This window comes from Oreochromis aureus, linkage group 3, assembly GCF_013358895.1.
Source record: "Oreochromis aureus strain Israel breed Guangdong linkage group 3, ZZ_aureus, whole genome shotgun sequence".
Taxonomy (NCBI): Eukaryota; Metazoa; Chordata; class Actinopteri; order Cichliformes; family Cichlidae; genus Oreochromis; species Oreochromis aureus.
This window is the reverse complement of record NC_052944.1, coordinates 104,527,366-104,547,393: the sequence shown is the minus strand read 5'-3', so window position 1 is coordinate 104,547,393 and position 20,028 is coordinate 104,527,366. Positions and strand designations below refer to the sequence as shown.

Here is a 20,028-nt window from a genome sequence, read left to right as displayed (position 1 = left end):
TTTTTTTACTCCTCAGCCTGCTATGATTGGCTGCTCACAGGGGGTCAGAGGTCAGCGTGTGCTGTCTGTTTGACCTGCTTAACTTTATTAACAGCAAAGTAAACACACGCCCACACTGCAGAGCCAAAACAGCTCTCTGTCATTACAGGGTTTGAAAGAAGAAAATGATCACATGACTGTGGAAACAGATTTATTGAGAAAAGAACACAAACACCCACAGAGCTCCGCCCCCTCCAGCCTTACAGCCAAACAAAGCAATGAGAGACTCCGTTTCCCAGCACACACCTGGCTGTCCTCTGGCTCAGGTCCACCAGGAAGCAGCTCACCTGGTTGGGCCTGAGCCTGGTGACAGATAGGTGTAAAACTTTGCACACACACACATGATGACTCCAGCAGATCCACCACAGTCCACATTTAGCCTGACATAAAGAGCCTGGATCAAACACAGAGCTTCCAGCAGCTGAAGCTTTACTTCCGGCTGACAGACAGAAGCAGAACCAGGTCCAGGTCCACAATCAGGATCAGCTACTGGGAACCAGCATCAGTCCTGGGGCACAGACACAGACATTGTTAGAAGAGGTCTGACTGCTTTAACCAGCACTAGTCTCAGAGTCTGCTGGTGTGTAGCAGCAGGACTGAGCAGGATCAGGACTCTGCTGGGCTTATCTGGTGCACTTTTATACATGTGAATGTGCCCACTGCTAATAAATAGAAGCAGTTGTATTAAAAACACGAACTTCTGTAATTAATGACTCATCCACATCACAATCCTGACACTGAGCCTGATGTAAACTGGTATTTACTGTCATTCATACAGGAAATCACCATACAGGCTGTTACGACCCCCTCTGCTAGGCGACAGGTGGGGAGAAACATACACAAGCCCTCTCACGAAATCAGAATAAATAAGGGGTTTTATTGCAAACGTTAAACTGAAAACCGACGGGGCTGTTCAATCCCTCCAAGGCCCAGGGCCGTAACACAGGCACACGTGTGGTTACACACAGAGATCCAGCCCTGAATGTTTCCAGTATTTTCATTCCCTGGTTTAAAATAATGATCATTACGACAGAATCTAAGTTATATACATAAAGCCACCCTGAAGCCTAAGTGTGTCTTTATAAACTATCTGCCTCCTCATCCTTTGTACCTGCACTCAGAGCTGTGGACTCACCTGGGCTCCGGCTCATCTGGTAAAGTCTTCTCAAGCAAATCAGGTGCTGCTATCGCTTTAGCAGAAGCGACCTTTTTGGTGTAGAAGTCGTAGACTTTGTAGAGTAGCATGGCAGGATGATGACCACCAGGGGGCGTCGTGGCATGAACGCTGATCCGCGGCTTCACTGGAACATAAAAATGACAATTTATACCTGCAGCACAGCAAAGCTCAACTTCTACCGCTCCACCATCGAGCCTTCGAACCTACTGCTGCACTGTGGAGGGCAAGAGGAAACTGCAACGGCTGGTGAGGGCAGCAGAGCGGGCAATTGGCACCTCACTAACCCCTCAGAGACATTTATACTGGCAGACTTCAGCAAAAAAACAGTATCATCATCAAGGACTCCTCGCACTCTGAACACTCACTTTCCCCCCTTCCCTCTGGTAAACGCTACAGGTCCATCAGGTCGAAGACAAACAGACTTACTAGAAGCTTCTACCCACAGGCTGTCAAACACTCCCTACCTCCACCCTGATTGGAGGTTAACTACCCCTTAATCCATGTGCAATACCACCGATCACATCATACCTTATACTGCAGTGAAAACCTACAAGCTGCAGATGGAGAGATGCCAAACTGTGTTTCACGGTTCTGGTAACCGTGACAATAAAGATCTATTTTATTCTATCACGGTTTCCTGAAATCAGTCAGTTTACTGTCATCACATGTGATTACTGTCAGTGTGCTTTTATGGATCTGTTACCAAACCTTCACATTCAGACGACTTTTAACCAAACATTTTATCGTTCAGGAGCCAAAACAATTTGTTGACGTCTAGAAAAACCTTACAAAGATTTCCACTGCTGACCTGTCACCCTTATACAGTTCTTCAGTGTTTCAGTGATAACTGGAGTTATAATTTATCTTATTTAAGCTTTATTTATACACGTCTTTTAAAGTCTGTAAGTGAAATCAACTGAGACATGTCCCGTATGCTCTGTGAAGGCAGAAAAGGCAAACCCCTTCTTTCTGAGCTCTGTATGACTGAAGCATCTTGTGTGTTAGATCTCACTGCCCTGCGATAAACAGACTCCAACAGATGGAGAGAATAAGCAGAGGCGTTCATGTGAATTATATCACCAGAACCCAGGAATCCACACTACAAGGAAGACAGGAACACAGAACTTTACATTAACCCCCACACCACCGCCTTTTCTGGGATGGGCAGAGCGATAAGTATTAAATCCACCACCCACAACGTTTTCATCTTTATGAGTGTAGAATTAGATACCAGATTCTCAGAAACCACAGTTATGTCAGCACTACTTTTCTAAGTATATCCATCTTAGGCAGCGAGCTATGAGCGCTTATATGAAGGATGTGGGAGCCAGGCAGTTGGTATATCACATACAGCCAGGGGCCCAGTGTTAGGCTCAACACCAGACAACATTATTGTTGTCTGGTGACAACAATAGCATGATTATTAGACACTTAAATGTTCTGGTAAGCACCTGCAACCCACAATGGTGGGTCTACCAAAGCTGCTGCTGGCTGCTCTTTCCTTCTCTGCAGGCAACATTTTCCAGGAGTTTTTTTAGTTTGGTGTGAGCTGGTGCTTTGTGTGAGTGCTGCTCTGACCTCTGCTGCACATCCTTGTGTAGATGACTCCAGCCAGGAAAAAGACCAGACCCAGGAGCAGCCCAAAGGCTCCAACAATCATCAGTTTCTTGGATTCAGACATGGATGGGACTGAGGACACACAGGTGAGAGTCACACAGGTGGACTGACACACAGGCAGGTGTACAGGTGTGTAGATACAGACAGGTATTTACCCCAGTCAGTAACCAGAGGTTCCTTCAGGCTGGAGTGCTCCACCATACAGGAGATCTTCTCTCCAGACCTTCAACACAAACCAACATCACTGAATCTTACACAGAACTACAATTCAGACTTGTTTCCTTTTCGTTTTCCAGCCTAATTCTATTTCCTGCTGTAGTCCTCCAGACTATAGAAAGCCAGGTTTAGTTAGCATGGCTGCATTCGTTAGTTTGAACTTGGAGACTCAATGCTTTTTATGGAGTCATAGGATTTGTTCATTTGTTCAACTTGTACTTTCTTCCTCCCTCACACTCACACACACATAACGGGGGGAGCAGTCCCACACACTCTCCCTGCAGCACGGACTACACTGCCCATGAGGCTACATCCTTAAAGTCTGTAACACTCTGCTTTTTGCCTTCATAATAAAATATTTTTTGAATATGGTTTTTAAAAACATTCCTTCTCATCATTATGTAAGTAGTATTGCGTGTTTTATTTGGGTTTCCACCGGCGTGGAATTATTCATATTTAGTAACTGAAAATGAAGAAATTGTCATCACATGTTTATTCCTATGTTAAAAACAATCTTGGGGACTTCCTGTTCCTGTTCAGTTCCTGCTGAAACACTCGGCTCTGCAGATACAGGAACATTGGATGGATTTAGTTGTAGCAGAAATAAGAAAGGAGGGAACAGGTTTCACAGGCTGAGCTGTGAACATCTGCATCTGTGGACGATGTTCATGTTATTCAAACTAAAGTGAATAACTAAAAGTGGACATAGTTAAACTGAAGAAAGAGCGAACTCTGACCACGAAGCTCCACAACATGAGGGAAAAACTGATTGCAATCTCTGCTGACCAGACGATGGAAGACATTAAAAAATAACAAGAATGAATAAGAATCAGCAAGTCCTGTTGGCAGGCCTGAACTACACTCACCTGGGTGTGTACTCCATGTAGGAGTGGGTCTGGTAGAGCCAATCAGCATTTGCAAACTCTACAGAAGAAGTGATGTCAGGGCTTACTTCCTGTCCGTTTCTCAACCAGCTCACTTTGATCTCTTTGGGGTAGAAGTTATAGACGCTGCAGACCAATATGGCAGGACGAAGATCAACAGGGGGTATGGAGTGAAGTCTGACTGATGGTTTCACTGTGTGGAGAAGGAAGTAGTATGTTTTGTCATTTTGATTTATTATTTTGTTATTATTGGTATTACTGTCATTACTGTTGCATCATAAACATATAGCAAGCATATGTATACAAGAGGTATTGATATTGCATTCAAATGTTCAAATATATTGGTATCATATTAGTCTTTATTACAGGTCCAGTAAGAACCACTTTAAACTGTTGAGTTGAATCTATAAACCGAAATGAGACAGGAAGTTATAGGCTTTTGAAGTTGCAGGTTTTGCAGAAGTGAAACCGAAAGCAGAGTGAGTGCAAGCCAAAGAGTAGGGTGTTTATTATGCATTTATCTTTGATTTAAGCTTTTAGTAGAGGCTTTTGATTAAAACATTTATTCAGTAGATTACATATATAGTTCCAGTTAGGTTATTATATGTAAGGATGAGCCTCTGTTCTGGTGAAAGGTCAGAAGTGTAACGGGTGAGATGTGAGAGCATTTAAGGGCGAGACACACATACAGACACATATAGTGAGAGAGGTCATGACACGTACGCAGTACACAGTATGCACGCGCCCTCGCACGTGCACACACACACACAGATAGACTCATTTAGGTAAGAGTTTATGACTGCAAAGTTGTGCATGAGTGACATTTTGTACAGGAAGTGCACCTGATGTTCCAGGAAGATAAGCCTGGGCAGGATGGAGAAAGGAAGCGCTTGGCGTCGACCCGAAGAAGATGTTCTGTTTTAGACTATGTTAAGAGTCATTGTGGTTTTGGAGTGACGTATGCTTTGTTTAAATCTGCCTAGCAACAGAAAAGGGGGCTGTACTATCTTAACCCCATAAAACCCTTGTCTGAATATGGTAAAGACAGTTCAATACTGATTGGGTTGTTGAACTCACACATGTGTTCATTAAAATGCCGTCTAAACTGCACACGCCTGGATCTGTGGTTATTTATGGATTCCTCTCTCAACATTGAACCCTAACAACTGGAACATGAAAATGACTTTTTTGGTCAATTTTGTAATAATTTAAAGCAGGACTCCACAAACCACAGACACTCCAGTGTGACGTCAAATAGGCCAAAGCTTTAATGTGGAGCAGAACTCCAGAGATCATGTAGCTTTAATGAATGTGTCACATTAAACTTTCAGCAGTGTTACTGTAAACTGTGCAGAGAGTCCAGTCAGGAGTTGTGTTGATGACAACATCAGTGTGATGATGTTTATATGATGATCCGATGATGTCACAGAAACACTGACTCACCTGAGTTTGTCAGAACACTTTGGTACCAGAAGTCAACATTTTGTTGGCAGTACGTCTCCTTCTGAGCTCTCATTGCAGCGAGTTGTCCAGGATCCTTGTTCCATTGTTCTGCCTCCTTCACACCGTACTCAGTGTATCCAACAAACTTCCCCACACTGCTGTCAAACCTGACATACTCTATCATGTTGTAATAGTAAGATCTGATGTACTCTATGTCCCGCAGCTCAGAGGAGTTAAACAGGCAGCGGGATGAAGTGTAATACTCGTATCCATCTGAAACACAAAGATCAGAGAATCACTCAGGCTGAACTGCTCCTCCCACACACACATCTCTACTGTCAGGAGTTACACACAGCTACTGTTGGAGCACCACAACATCATCACTGTCACATCACTTCAAATAACATAGTTCAGTTTGATTCAAATATTAAATATAAATATTCAAATAACAAATATTAAAAATGGACATCATGCACTAAAAACAAAATATAAATGATACATTTCAAATTAAAAACTGTGCAAAATAAATAATATATAATTAGAAATGAAAAAGGTTATGTCCAGTAAACTGTATGAACACTGAGGTGAACACTTACTTTCATCGACTGATTAATCTGCTGATTACTATTATTTTCCAAAAATGTGAAAAAAGTTAAACAAAGCGGCCGGACGCTCTTGTTGTTTGATCTCATTTGACTCTGTCAGCTGTTGTAAATAAGTGAACTAAACAATGAAGAAATGGAACCAGCTCTGAGAGGAAGAGGAGGATCATCACAGTTGAAGGTTATAGACAAATAACTCTGGTGGCTAAAAACACAAATCCCAGCTCGTGTGTCACGTTCATTTAATCAGTAAAACATGGCTGATTAATTGACTTTTCATCTTTGTTCATACATGTGATCGGAGTATTGATGAGTGTATGTATAATACCTGCTCTGCAGAGGATGATGAAGAAGAGGCTGAAGCAGAGAAAAGATGAATCCATGTTGAGTTCTCCTGACAAACTGACAGTCTGACTGAGCACAGCGCTAAAAACAAGAGGACATGGTCACATGACCTGCACCATAATCTTTTACCAGGAAGAAATTTGTGACAGGAAACCAGTAGGTGATCTTTATTTTATTCAGCTGTAACTACTATAACCCGAACAGACTTCCTCTAAAATATCAAAAAAGACCAAAATCTGATCATTTATTTAACTTGAATATTATGAAATAACAGACTTCAAAAGTATTATGAAGTCTATACAAACAATAAAACTGTGTAGCTCAGTAATCAAAAATCCCCCAAACATCCCACAGCTCACAGTTTACAGCCTCAGCACATTATTTCACTTCTGTTCCCATCATGAGTTTATGGTTCAGATGTCAATGAAGTTTTAGAGACATTACTCGGCATCTAGCTGGCTCTACAGAAGTGGCGAGAGTGTAAACATTTTTTATGGCATTAAACTTTTTTAACAGCTCAATAAACATCAGCACTGTCAGGAGATTTATTCTAAATAACACTTCTTCAGCTGAGAGTCAGAGAGTGGAGACACACACACTGCAGAATTCACTTGGAAGCAAGGGGAGCTCTCAGAGCACTCGCACGGAAGCGAGGGCTCCAAGAGTCTGCTCTCCCATTGTCCTGCTCTTTATTATATACACCAGTGGGTGTGTTTGTTCATTACACTGGAATGTGGATGTTTATATGTGTGTGTGTGTGTGTGTGTGTGTGTGTGTGTGTGTGTGTGTGTGTGTGTGTGTGTGTGTGTGTGTGTGTGTGGGGTCAGAATGTGACCCCACAATGACTTCCCTAAACCTGCTGGCCTGGAAGTCCAGCAGTTCAGAATAAACAAAAGGCACTTAGACTAAAACAGACATAGATACGTTTATCCTATCATAAAACAACAAGACAAGGTATGTCCTCTCCCATGCTCCCAGGATGTGGGTGTGAATGCCAGAACACTCTGGAATGCACACAAAGTTGTTACAGACCTCCTGGGATGAGACATTCTTTCAATATGCCAACAACTATATACTTCTAAACACAAATGATTACGTGCAGTATTCTACCATAAGTAAACTTATATTATTAAAAGATTATGCTGACTACTAAGTACAGTACAATTTTCCATTGACAAGCACACACACAGTGTTTGTGCAGTTTCAACTTGTCCTGTTAGCTAATGGTACACTTACTTTATTTCCAGGGATAGAAACTGACAATAATGTGACAAAGATGTCAGAACGAGAGGACGGAGGAGGAAGAGCAGAGATGATGACAGCTCAGCAAGTGGCTTCTTTCAGAAGGACGTCACACAAGACTGATGGATTTATAAAACCAATAATTAACTGTGTCATGGCCTGAAGGTGACTAATTAAACTGTAGTTTGAAGGCTGTATTCTGAGCTCTCAGTGTGAAGTCAACAATAGTATCTGACTGTTTGAGCTCAGACAGACCAAACTGCCTTCTTCCTCAGCACTCAGTTACACAAAACTGAATCAGGGAGTCTTTGCAGTCTGGCTCGTTGTTGTGGAAGCTGAGAACACCTTACACTAAAGTCTGTGCAATCACATGCTATCAATATATTAAAATAAATGTTAGAGTTACTAACATCCACATTGGTTTCTACTCATCTTTTAATTTGTAAGCTAACATTGTGCACTTTGTTTCCTATTGTTGTTTTAATTTATTAGTTTTTTTCTGCATTTTTAAAAATACATCTCAACATTAAGGCTAACGCTGAGTAGATCACAGCGTGCTGAAAAGAATCTGTATGACAAAATGAAGTAATCCCCACACAAGAAAAATGTCTCCACAGTTTATTGTTTAGAAGAAAAAAATAGATGTTTTAATTCAAAAATTCATGAGCTTCATCTTCATTCTGCACACAAGAAAAATCAGCTCACTAAATGAAAACAGCATGAAACCGTTCCACAACAGAAACATTTAGAAACAAACTGAAATCAAAGTTTCCTCAGTAAATCTTTAATGATGTTAAACTCTTTCTGGTTCAAATCAATAATCAGCCTCAGCGAGGATGAGGAGGGTCTGAGATCATTCTGACCTGCTGCCACAGTTTTCTTCCAGAGGTTTTATTTATAATGAATAATATGAAAATCAGTTCATCAAAATTTATTAAAACATTAGCATCAACCAATCAGCATCACTTTCTTCCTCTGATGAAGAGGTAGATTCCTGCTGCCACGCCGAGGACACCGACAGTCAGACCCACTCCACAAAATATTGCAGGTCCCAGAATGGGTTCAGCGTTGTCCACAGCTGCAGAGACAGAGAGAGACGTGAACCTTCACATCTGGAAACAGTCACTAAGTCATTTAGTCTCACAGGGCTCTGATCATTAGAGGATCATCATTTAGCCTGGAGAAATAGTTTGCTGCTTTATAAGAAAGCCCTCCGCAAAGCCAGAACATCTTACTATTCGTCACTGATTGAAGAAAATAAGAACAACCCCAGGTTTCTCTTCAGCACTGTAGCCAGGCTGACAAACAGTCAGAGCTCTACTGAGCCAACAATCCCTTTAACGTTAACTAGTAATGACTTCATGAACTTCTTCACAAATAACATTTTAACCATTAGAGTAAAATTTACAAATAATCGTCCCACAGATGTAATATTATCTACAGCTACTCTTCGTACCATTGATGTTAAGTTAGACTCTTTTTCTCCAATTGATCTTTCTGAGTTAACTTCAATAATTAATTCCTCCAAACCATCAACGTGTCTTTTAGACCCCATTCCTACAAAACTGCTCAAAGAAGTCCTGCCATTAATTAATTCTTCAATCTTACATATGATCAACCTATCTCTAATAATCGGCTATGTACCACAGGCCTTCAAGGTGGCTGTAGTTAAACCTTTACTTACAAAGCATCTCTAGACCCAGCTGTCTTAGCTAATTAGAGAGCATATTTCTCCTGTTTTGGCTTCCCTTCATTGGCTTCCTGTTAAATCCAGAATTGAATTCAAAATCCTGCTCCTCACATACAAGGTCTTAAATAATCAGGCCCCATCTTATCTTAATGGGAGGCAGAGCCTTCAGTTTTCAGGCCCCTCTTCTGTGGAACCAGCTTCCAGTTTGGATTCGGGAGACAGACACTATCTCTACTTTTAAGATTAGACTTAAAACTTTCCTTTTGCTAAAGCATATAGTTAGGGCTGGACCAGGTGACCCTGAATCCTCCCTTAGTTATGCTGCAATAGACGTAGGCTGCCGGGGATTCCCATGATGCTTTGATTTTTTCCTTTCCAGTCACCTTTCTCACTCACTATGTGTTAATAGACCTCTCTGCACTGAATCATATCTGTTATTAATCTCTGTCTCTCTTCCACAGCATGTCTTTATCCTGTTTTCCTTCTTCACCCCAACCGGTTGCAGCAGATGGCCGCCCCTCCCTGAGCCTGGTTCTGCCGGAGGATTCTTTCTGTTAAAAGGGAGTTTTTCCTTCCCACTGTCGCCAAAGTGTTTGCTCATAGGGGGTCATATGATTGTTGGGTTTTTCTCTGTATCTATCACTATACAATATAAAGTGCCTTGAGGTGACTGTTGTTGTGATTTGGCGCTGTATAAATAAAATTGAATTGAATTGAATTATATCATTGAACACACTTACATTGCTTTGCACACATGGAGCCTTTACCTTGTAAATCATGTTGAGATCACTGTTGTTGTGAATGGCAAAATCTAAAACAAACTGAGGTGAATTTTCTCACCATAGACTTTGGTAAGTGGTTGGGTCAGGGCCACATGTTCCACTATGCAGGCGTACACATCTCCTCCCTTTGGAACAAAGTCCAGTTTGGACGTCTGGGTGAAGGTACCATCCTTGTTGGATAAGGGAACAGTGATGCTGGTCCCTTCAACCACTTTCTTGGTGTTCTTGTTCCAGGTGACGTTAACAGGAGCAGGATAGAAACCAGTCACATGACAGATCAGAGTGTTCTGGACTCCAATCTCCACATTTAGTGTAGTGTAGATGGCCACGCTGGAAGGAGCTTCTGTGCACAAACACATACAGTTTACTCACAACACCACTCCACACACTGCACTCAACATAACCTGCCATTACAACGAAGAGAAGTCTGTGCTGGACCTGCACTGACTCTGTGGTGGTTGTTTTTTATCTCCAATATTTGCCAGTTCGTAACCTTACAATGAAAAAGTCTCTGACATGAAGTGTTATTGCAGTTTTGGATCTAAATAAAAAAAATACTAACTGAATAAAATGTGCAATGAGCTCATAACCAATAACACATGAAAAAAAAAGAAACTGTAAAGTCCTAACTGGTCCCTCGAGACTTTCCAAGTAATATCTTCCCCTAAAACCTGCAGTCTGGGCTTGTAAAACCACCTCAGGTTAATAAGTGCCACGATCTAGACGGGCTGCTATAAGAGGTGTGACTGATGGGAACTGACCTAAAAGACCACTCAGATTTTTTTCATATCTTTCTCTAAAAAGACACATTAATGTTTAGAGGGAACTAATTACTGAAGTTAATGCAGAAAGATGAATTTAGAAAATATTTTCTGTTTCTTCACGTGACTTGGAGATTTTTCCACAATCAGTTCTGACATGTTCATGTTTTTTTTAAAGAAGTCACTAAAACTCACAGCATTTACTAACTCAACAAATTAGTGATGAAAACATTTCTGCCTGGATAAACATCAGCTGATAAAGTCCTTTTAAAATGAACACCTGAGAAACCAGAGCAGCTCCGTGACTTTGGAAGAATGAGCCAACATTAAACAAACAGGGTTGGATTTGATCCTGAAAACCAAACAGCTCCTCCGTGAATTGAATGTTCTGCAGTAGTTTGACTAAATGTTTAATTCACTACTCCTCACTGATCTAACCTGTCAGCCTGGATCTCCATGATTTATCTGCCATAAAGCTTTTCCAAAATCTCTATGAGTGAAATGTTTCCAGTATTTACTCCCACACTGTGTGTGTATTTCTGTTCTTTACATGTGGACTGTGTGGTTGATGATTTGTGTTTACCGTGTCGTTTGGGGAAGTCCTTCATAGCCGTACGAGCCATCTTCAGGTTTTGTCTGCAGATCAGTTGATTAGCCACAGCTTCTTCATACTTCCCTTCAAAGCTTGGATGATCTGCAAAGGCTGGCAGAGAATCGACTCCTTTCTGTTTGTTGAAGTCTGTGTACCAGACCACCTCATCATCCAGGATCAGCACATCCTCTCCATCAGTGTCTGAACAGCCGCTGACGGAGTTCATCTCATACAGACCTGAAGAGATCAGAGGGTTGATTCAGTGTCTGTTATTCAGTCCTGACTCTCAGCAAATGTGAGTCACACAGGAAGCATCAGCCTGATGCTTTAATCCTTAAATACAGAGTTCATTAAAATCTCTTTTTTTAACTATTAGTCAAACAACATAGATCTTGTGTATATGTGTTTAATATTTGTGTTTTCCCAGATTTTTCGTACGACCCTGCTGGGGAAGAGTGTTTGTGTTGTGGAGAAGCTCATACTTAGACAAACAGTGTCCCAATAATCAGCTGGTGAAGTTTAATGATAAATGTGTGAGCCTACTCCTCTCTTCTGTTTTGGACTTCTGACAGAGTTCATTTGTTCAATAAGTTAATTAAAATACAAGAGTTAATGAGTGACTCAGAGACTCACCATCAGCAGAGACACAGATGACCGAGGAGAGGACGAGGAGCAGCACCCACACCTTCATCTTCATCAGCAGCAGCAGCTCTTGACTCTCACACTCTCTGAATCTCTGTGAACTCAAACACACACAGCAGCCAATCACAGAGCAGGGACCACATGATGTCATCAGTGTCCAGTCAGACAGAGGCACGGGGCCCACAAACAGACACACACACAGATTAATAATAATATTATAAAATATACTATAAAAAACACATTTTGATCAGAGTCTGATGAAGGTCACAGGTGTGGAAAAAAAAAATCTAATAAAGAAACGCTGAACAGGTGGTCAGGTGATCTGGGACTGCTGGTACACTGAGGACGCCTGATGGACGAATGGAGAACTGCAGAAGTGATCTGGCGAAACCTTCTTGAGTCCAGGAGGAGTTTGGGGGGATAAAGGTGGAGTAGGGCAGCTGTGAAGGCTTCATCCTTCTGCTGTGAGCTCAGTGGGACCATCATCAGACTCTGAGAGGCTGAACCAGCTTTAGTCCTGCTCTGTCTCCAAACTACAAACTACTGAACCCTGACAGGACTTTCAAAATAAAGCTTCCTCTGCTATATGACAAGAAAGTTAAGAAAATGATATCACACTGCAGGCCTGCTTACACCCTCCACACATCCTTCATCATGGTGCAGAGGTCAGTAAGTCGCTGCGTTGATGTTTGACAGACTTCAATGAAAGTTTCTGGTTGGAGCAACAAACAGGTTAAGCTCAGATTGAGCTCTAACCAGACTTCAGGTAAGGCTCTTTAAACTTATGTTCAGGTGCAAAAGTGTTTCTCCTGTTCCTGGTTTCCCTGTTTTTGTATGTTTGTCACATTTAATTGTTTCACATCATCAAACTAATTTAAATATTAGACAAAGATAACACAAGTAAACACAAAGTGCAGCTTCTAAATGATTAAGGGGGGAAAACAGTGCCTCAGTTAAAGTCGGTGTTCATGACTCCACTATAAGAAAGAGACTGGTGCAGCAAACAGGACCTAGACTGAAACCACCAAAGACTCGTCTCAGTGCTCCAAAAAATCTTGATGATCCCAGAGACTTTTGGGAAAAGTGGAAATTGAATTCATGTTGATTTTAAATCCAAATCATCAATAAGGTTCAAGACTGAATTCTAAGTGTTAAATAAATGTTGAATCAATGTTAAAATACTGCTGAAACCTGACAGTTGTTCCGTTATAACTGACGATCTATGTGTTACCTTAGTTATAGTACATGTATTTATTTTTTTGGCCATGTTTAACTTGTGTATTTCATAATATACATTTCTGTTGCTATATTATTTTGTGATTTTACACACATTTGTGTTTAATATATATGAAATAATTTTATTGTTTGAACAAAGTTTTGAATACCAACAGCGTCTCTCAGTTGCTTTCATTGATTTCACAAAGGTATGCAATAGTGTCCAGCGAGATTCCCAAAGATCGATCTGGTGACAAAAATTACTCTGCTCAACTCCTTCGTTATACCTACTGCGATCTATGCTTGTGAGACGTGAAAAACATCAGCCAAAATCAGCAAAAGACTCAATGTGGCCCAAAAGCGATGTCTCTTACTGGCACCATGTCACCAAAGAAGAAGTCCACCATTGGACTGCCACATGTCCCCTCCATGACATTGGGACTGAGTACACTCTTAAAAATGCTGGGTTATTTTCATAACTCAACTTCTGGATAAAAGCCGTAGGCTTGTAAGTTGGGTTATTGTGATCAAATATTGGTTCAGAAATCACGACTCAGGAGTTGGGTTGGTAATATGCCAGGTTCTTCAATTCACTCCATGGCTTGACTAATTCTGTTGGGTCATGCTGGGCAGCTTTGATAAAATATTGAGTCAAAATTTTACCCAATAGTTTAGGTTGAAGATAAACCTCAGAAGAAGCTACATCATTCCTCACAAACTGCCTTTTTTCAATTAGACTGTGACCTGATCAGATATCACTGGACTTCTCCTCTACTATGAAATAAAACATGGTAAATAAAAAGTGAATTCTAACTGTTTGAAAAGCACAGGGTTATTTTTAATAATGCAATTTATTGGTTTATTCTCTAACTGTACCTACTCATTAAAGGTCTTTTAACAGACAACACCAGCTTGTGATGAAGAAAGTTATTCCATCCATCCATCCATCCATCCATCCATCCATCCATCCTCATCCACTTTATCCGAGGCCGGGTCGCGGGGGCAGCAGCCTAAGCAGAGAAGCCCAGACCTCCCTCTCCCCAGCCACCTCCTCCAGCTTATCCGGGGAACACCAAATGCGTTCCCAGGCCAGCCGAGAGATATAATCTCTCCAGCGTGTCCTGGGTCTGCCCTGGGCCTCCTCCCGGTGGGACATGCCCGAACACCTCACCCAGGAGGCGCCCAGGAGGCATCCTTGTCAGATGCCCGAACCACCTCAACTGGCTCCTTTCGATGTGGAGGAGCAGCGGCTCTACTCTGAGCCCCTCCCGGATGGCCGAACTTCTCACCCTATCTCTAAGGGAGAGGCCAGCCACCCTTCGGAGGAAGCTCATTTCTGCCGCTTGTATCCGCGATTTCGTTCTTTTCGGTCACTACCCACAGCTCGTGGCCATAGGTGAGGTAGGGACGAGATCGACCGGTAAATTGAGAGCTTCGCTTTTACACTCAGCTCCCTCTTCACCACGACGGACCGGTGCAACGTCCGCATCACTGCAGCCGCAGCACCAATCCGTCTGTCGATCTCCGGCTCCCTTCTCCCATCACTCGCGAACAAGACCCCGAGATACTTGAACTCCTCCACTTGGGGCAGGAACTCATCCCCGACCCGGAGTGGGCACTCCACGCTTTTCCGGCTGAGAACCATGGCCTCAGATATGGAGGTGCTGATCCTCATTCCTGCTGCTTCACACTCGGGTGCGAACCGTTCCAGTGCGAGCTGGAGGCCCTCACCTGATGAAGCCAACAGAACCACATCATCCGCAAAAAGCAGAGATGAGATTCTGAGGCCACCGAAGTGAAAGTCCTCCGCCACTTGGCTGCGCCTAGAAATCCTCTCCATAAAAATTATGAACACAACCGGTGACAAAGGGCAGCCCTGGCGGAGCCCATCACCCACCGGGAACGAGTCCGACTTATTGCCGGCAATGCGAACCAAACTCTTGCAACGGTTGTATAGGGATCGAATGGCCCGTAGCAATGGGCCAGACACCCCATACTCCCGCAACACCTCCCACAGGACACCCCGAGGGACACGGTCGAATGCCTTCTCCAAGTCCACAAAACACATGTAGACTGGTTGGGCAAACTCCCATGCACCCTCAAGTATCCTTGAGAGGATAAAGAGCTGGTCCAGTGTTCCGCGACCAGGACGAAAACTGCATTGTTCCTCCTGTATCCGAGGTTCGACTAACGGACGAACTCTCCTTTCCAGCACCCTGGCATAGACTTTCCCAGGAGGGCTGAGGAGTGTGATCCCCTGTAGTTGGAACACACCCTCTGGTCTCCCCTCTTAAAGATGGGGACCACCACCCCGGTCTGCCAGTCCAGGGGTACTGCCCCTGATCTCCACGCAACATTGTAGAGGCGTGTCAACCAAGACAGCCCTACAACATCCAGAGCCTTCAGGAACTCGGGGCGGACCTCATCAACACCAGGGGCTCTGCCACCAAGGAGTTGTTTAACTGCCTCAGTGACCTCGCCCCCGGAAATTGGCGGGTCATTCCCCTCATCCCCAGACTCTGCTTCCTCCTCGGAAGACGTGTCAGTGGGATTAAGGAGGTCCTCGAAGTATTCCTTCCACCGCCTCACAATTTTCTCAGTCGACGTCAGCAGCGCTCCGCCAGCACTATACACAGTGCAGGTAGAGCACCGCTTTCCCCTCCTGAGACGCCTGACGGTTTGCCAGAATCTCTTCGAGGCAGTCCGAAAGTCTTTTTCCATGGCCTCTCTGAACTCCTCCCACACCCGAGTTTTTGCTTCAGCCACTGCCCGAGCCGCATTCCGCTTGGCCTGTCGATACCTGTCGGCTGCCTCCGGAGTCCCACAGGCTAACCAAGCCCGATAGGACTCCTTCTTCAGCTTGGTGGCTCCCTTCACCTCTGGTGTCCACCATTTGGTTCGGGGATTACCACCACGGCAGGCACCAACCACCCTGCGACCGCAGCTCAACGCAGCAGCTTCGGCAATGGAGACGCTGAACATGGTCCATTCGGACTCAATGTCCCCAGTCTCCCTCGGAATGCTGTTGAAGCTCTGCCGGAGGTGTGCGTTGAAGATCTCGCGGACTGGGGCCTCTGCTAGACGTTCCCAGCACAGCCTCACTACGCGTTTAGGTGCACCGGGTCTGTCCAGCGTCCTCCCCCGCCACCTTATCCAACTCACCACCAGGTGGTGATCAGTTGACAGCTCAGCCCCTCTCTTTACCCGAGTGTCCAGAACATATGGTCGCAGGTCTGGTGATACGATTACAAAATCGATCATCGACCTGCGGCCTAGAGCGTCCTGGTGCCACGTGCACTTATGGACACTCTTATGTTCGAACAAGGTATTCGTTATGGCCAAACTGTGATTTGCACAGAAGTCCAATAACAAAACACCGCCGGTTCAGATCAGGGAGGCCGTTCCTCCCAATCACGCCCTCAGGTCTCGCTGTTGTTACCCACGTGAGCATTGAAGTCTCCCAGCAGGACAACAGAGTCTCCAGGTGGGGCACCTTCCAGCACCCCCGGGACTCTAAAAGGCTGGGTACTCTGAACTGCCACTCGGCGCATAAGCGCAGATGACAGTCAGGACCCGTTCCCGACCCTAAGCCGCAGGGAACAAACCCTCTCATCCACCGAAAACCCCAACGTACCGGCAGCAAGCCGAGGGATATTAGAATACCCACCCCAGCCCGACGCCTCACCAGGGGCAACTCCAGACTGAGACAGAGTCCAGCCCCTCTCCAGGAGACTGGTTCCAGAGCCCAAGCCATGCGTGAGGTGAGCCCGACTATATCTAGCCGGTACCTCTCAACCTCACGCACTAACTCAGGTTCCTTCCCCACCAGAGAGGTGACATTCCATGTCCCTATTGCCAGTCTTGGCAGCCGGGGATCAGTCCGCTAGGGCCTCCGCTCCTGGCCGCCGCCCAGCACACAATGCACCCGACCCCTATGGCGCCTCCTGCGGGTGGTGGGCCTGCGGGAGGATGGGCCCATGTCTCCTCTTCGGGCTGTGCCCGGCCGGGCCCCATGGACTAAGGCCCGGCCACCAGACGCTCGCCCTCGGCACCCTCCCCGGGCCTGGCTCCAGGGCAGGGCCCCGGTAACCCTATCCCGGGCAGGGTAAACTGTTCCCTCGATGTTTTCTTCATAAGGGTCTTCTGAATCGCTCTTTGTCTGGTCCCTCACCCAGGACCAATTTGCCATGGGAGACCCTACCAGGGGGCAAAAGCCCCCAGACAACATAGCCCCTGGGATCCCTGGGACACACAAACCCCTCCACCACGATAAGGTAGCGATTCACCGAGAAGGAAGAAAGTTATTTCTACTTAAAAATGCTTCATATTATCGTTTAAAGTTATTATTTGAAATGAGGCTGGCTGACAAACTATTTAGAGATCACTGTATACAGAACAAAGAAAGTATGAGACTGGGTGTTGCATTTGTGGGAACAAGGTAAAAAAAAAGAAAAAGGAACACACTCTATCAAAACTATTTAATTTAATTCAATTATTTAATTTAACCTAAATGACCTCTATGTTGATAACATCTTTTTATTTTAAAATTTAAAGGAAATGATAATTTGTCCCATTTAGATTTTTTTTAAGGATAGATTGAGCTAATACTTTGACCCCCTTTTTTCCCTCGTTCACTAGACCGCACAAAGGGCACGCGCATCCCTGCGCTTAGCTCGCTTTCTACAAATGAAAACGTGATGGCAACAGCAACATACATGAGTATTTATACTGACACCACCAATATTTAGCCACCATCTTTGATCCTCACTCTGAGATCTCGATAGCTTTAAGGTCTGCCAATCCGAAGTTTACATGTAATCAAAGTAAAATAAATAAATAAAAAACAAACTAATTTATTAACTCCTAAATATTGTTTGTATTAAGGCTTTTGGTTGTTAGTCAACACACAATGAGTTAATTAGAGTGATTTAGAGACTCACCATCAGCAGTGACACAGGAGACCGAGGAGAGGACGAGGAGCAGCACCCACACCTTAATCTTCATCATCATCATCATCATCAGCAGCTCTGTGACTCTTCACACTCTCTGAACGTCTGTGAACTCGAACAAACACAGCAGCCAATCACAGAGCAGGGACCACATGATGTCATCAGTGTCCAGGCACACAGAACACACACACTCAGAAAACTGAGATTAATAATAGCATATTATAGAAAACTCATTTTGATCAGAGCCTGATGAAGGTCAAAGGTGTGGAAAATAAGGATGGTCAGGTGATCTGGGACTGCTGGTGCACTGAGGACACCTGGTGGACGGATGAAGAACTGCAGAGGTGATCTGGTCAAACCTCAGTGAGCCCAGGAGGAGTTTGGGGGGATAAAGGTGGAGTTCCTCCTGTGAAGGGTGGAGCAGCTCTAGTCCTGCTCTGTCTCAAAACTACAAACTACTGAACCCTGAGAGGACTTTCAAAATAAAACTTCTTCTGCTATATGATGAGAAAGATAAGAAAATAATGTCACACTGCAGGCCTGCTTACCCTCCACACATCCTTCATCATGGTACAGAGGCCAGTAAGTCGCTGATGTCTGACAGGCTTCAGTGACAGTTTCTTGTAGGAACAACAAACAGATTAAGCTCAGATTCAGCTCTCTAACAGACTTTGATTGGGTTCTTTAAAACTACGTTCAGGTGCAGTGATGTGAAACAGTGTTTGTCCCTGATTTTCCCTTTTTTGTATGTTTGTCACATTTAAAAGTTTCACATCATCAAAGTAATTAAAAATTATACAAAGGTAACACAAAGTGCAGCTTCTAAATGAAGGTGGCTATTATCAAGGGGAAAAAATAGTTTCTCAGTTACTGTCAGTGTTCATGACTCCACCATAAGAAAGAAAAGCAGCAGGCCAAACAACATGGCCTGGATGGCAGAATTCCAAGATTAAACTAAAGGCTCATCTCAGATGTGCCAAAAACATCTTGATGATCCCAGAGACCTTTGGGAAAAGCTGAGAATTAATTAGTGTTGATTTTTTATCCAGCTCATCATTAAATTTCAAGATTGAAATCTATGTGTTAAATAAATGTTGAATAAATGTGTGAAATAAGGTGAAACCTGACGATCTGTTTGTAACTGTAGTTATTGCACATGTATTTATTTTTTGGCCAAGTATTAAACATGTATGATGCAACATTATTTTGTAATTTCACACACATTTGTGTTTAATATATATGTAATGACTTTATTGTTACTTGCCTCACTTTTTTGCAAAGTAACCTTGGTTCCTACCTTGTGTTTATGGAGGGAGTGTTTATGGTGTGACGGCCCCTGTGCCATGTGCAATATGAGTCAGCAAAGTAAAAGTTGAGTGCACACTGTCCTGTAATGTTGGTCTTTATTATGGAAAAGCATTTTAAGATAAAATGTAGTCTGAAGTACAGCCACAGCCAAAAGAAACCGGGTAAGACCACAACAACCAGAAACCAAGGTTACATACTTATAGTTGACCAGGCAACATCAAACATGTTCAAAAGTCATGGATTTATAGCTGACTGTGAAAATAAACCTATTATCAGTTGGACTGTTCTATAACAGCCCTCTGAAAGTGGTACATCCCGACTGTCCACCATTAAAACTCTGTGATCTATGGTTGACTGGGAACTTCTAGTGAAATGAGGTTGACCCAGAAATTCAGCTATAAAGCCATTTATTTAAATTTGGAAAAATAGGATTTCTATTTGATTGGAGAAAAGGCACCGCTTAGCAAAAACAACACAAAGGCTCATCTCACATCTGCCAAAAACATCTGGATGATCCTTCTCAG

At 43.6% G+C, this 20,028-nt stretch overlaps 2 protein-coding genes across 3 annotated transcripts; both read right to left on the bottom strand.

Annotated features, from left to right (window-relative positions):
- Window positions 1-3: 3 nt before the first annotated feature.
- LOC116332890 (H-2 class II histocompatibility antigen, E-S beta chain-like) lies at window positions 4-6,697 on the bottom strand. Its single transcript, XM_039609098.1, has 8 exons — window positions 6,683-6,697; window positions 6,307-6,404; window positions 5,377-5,649; window positions 3,916-4,126; window positions 2,989-3,056; window positions 2,795-2,905; window positions 1,175-1,340; window positions 4-547 (listed from the first exon to the last, which is right to left on the bottom strand). Exons 2-8 carry the CDS (start codon window positions 6,359-6,361, stop codon window positions 526-528), a joined length of 906 nt encoding a protein of 301 aa, XP_039465032.1. The 5' UTR covers window positions 6,362-6,404; window positions 6,683-6,697; the 3' UTR covers window positions 4-525.
- A 1,486-nt stretch (window positions 6,698-8,183) lies between these two features.
- Window positions 8,184-12,122, bottom strand: LOC116332889 (HLA class II histocompatibility antigen, DR alpha chain-like). Of its 2 annotated transcripts, none has more exons than XM_031755968.2 (4): window positions 12,024-12,122; window positions 11,382-11,627; window positions 10,096-10,380; window positions 8,184-8,643 (listed from the first exon to the last, which is right to left on the bottom strand). In XM_031755968.2, the coding sequence occupies exons 1-4, from the start codon at window positions 12,085-12,087 to the stop codon at window positions 8,528-8,530; spliced, it is 711 nt and encodes a 236-aa protein (XP_031611828.1). In that variant the 5' UTR covers window positions 12,088-12,122; the 3' UTR covers window positions 8,184-8,527. The 2 variants fall into 2 exon arrangements, with proteins under 2 accessions (XP_031611828.1, XP_039465065.1); XM_039609131.1 differs by having other exon boundaries at window positions 10,096-10,377.
- Window positions 12,123-20,028: the final 7,906 nt, after the last annotated feature.

Bases quoted from the DNA above. Each gene is read 5' to 3' on its own strand.
- LOC116332890 (XM_039609098.1), bottom strand. From the start codon at position 6,361: ATGGATTCATCTTTTCTCTGCTTCAGCCTCTTCTTCATCATCCTCTGC. The intron at 2,906-2,988 runs GTAAATACCTGT...GTGTGTCCTCAG, and splicing joins ACCTCTGGTTACTGACTGGG to TCCCATCCATGTCTGAATCC. The intron at 548-1,174 runs GTGAGTCCACAG...TCTGTGCCCCAG, and splicing joins CCAGATGAGCCGGAGCCCAG to GACTGATGCTGGTTCCCAGT.
- LOC116332889 (XM_031755968.2), bottom strand. From the start codon at position 12,087: ATGAAGATGAAGGTGTGGGTGCTGCTCCTCGTCCTCTCCTCGGTCATC. The intron at 11,628-12,023 runs GTGAGTCTCTGA...TGATCTCTTCAG, and splicing joins CATCTGTGTCTCTGCTGATG to GTCTGTATGAGATGAACTCC. The intron at 8,644-10,095 runs GTGAGAAAATTC...CTGTCTCTGCAG, and splicing joins ACCACTTACCAAAGTCTATG to CTGTGGACAACGCTGAACCC.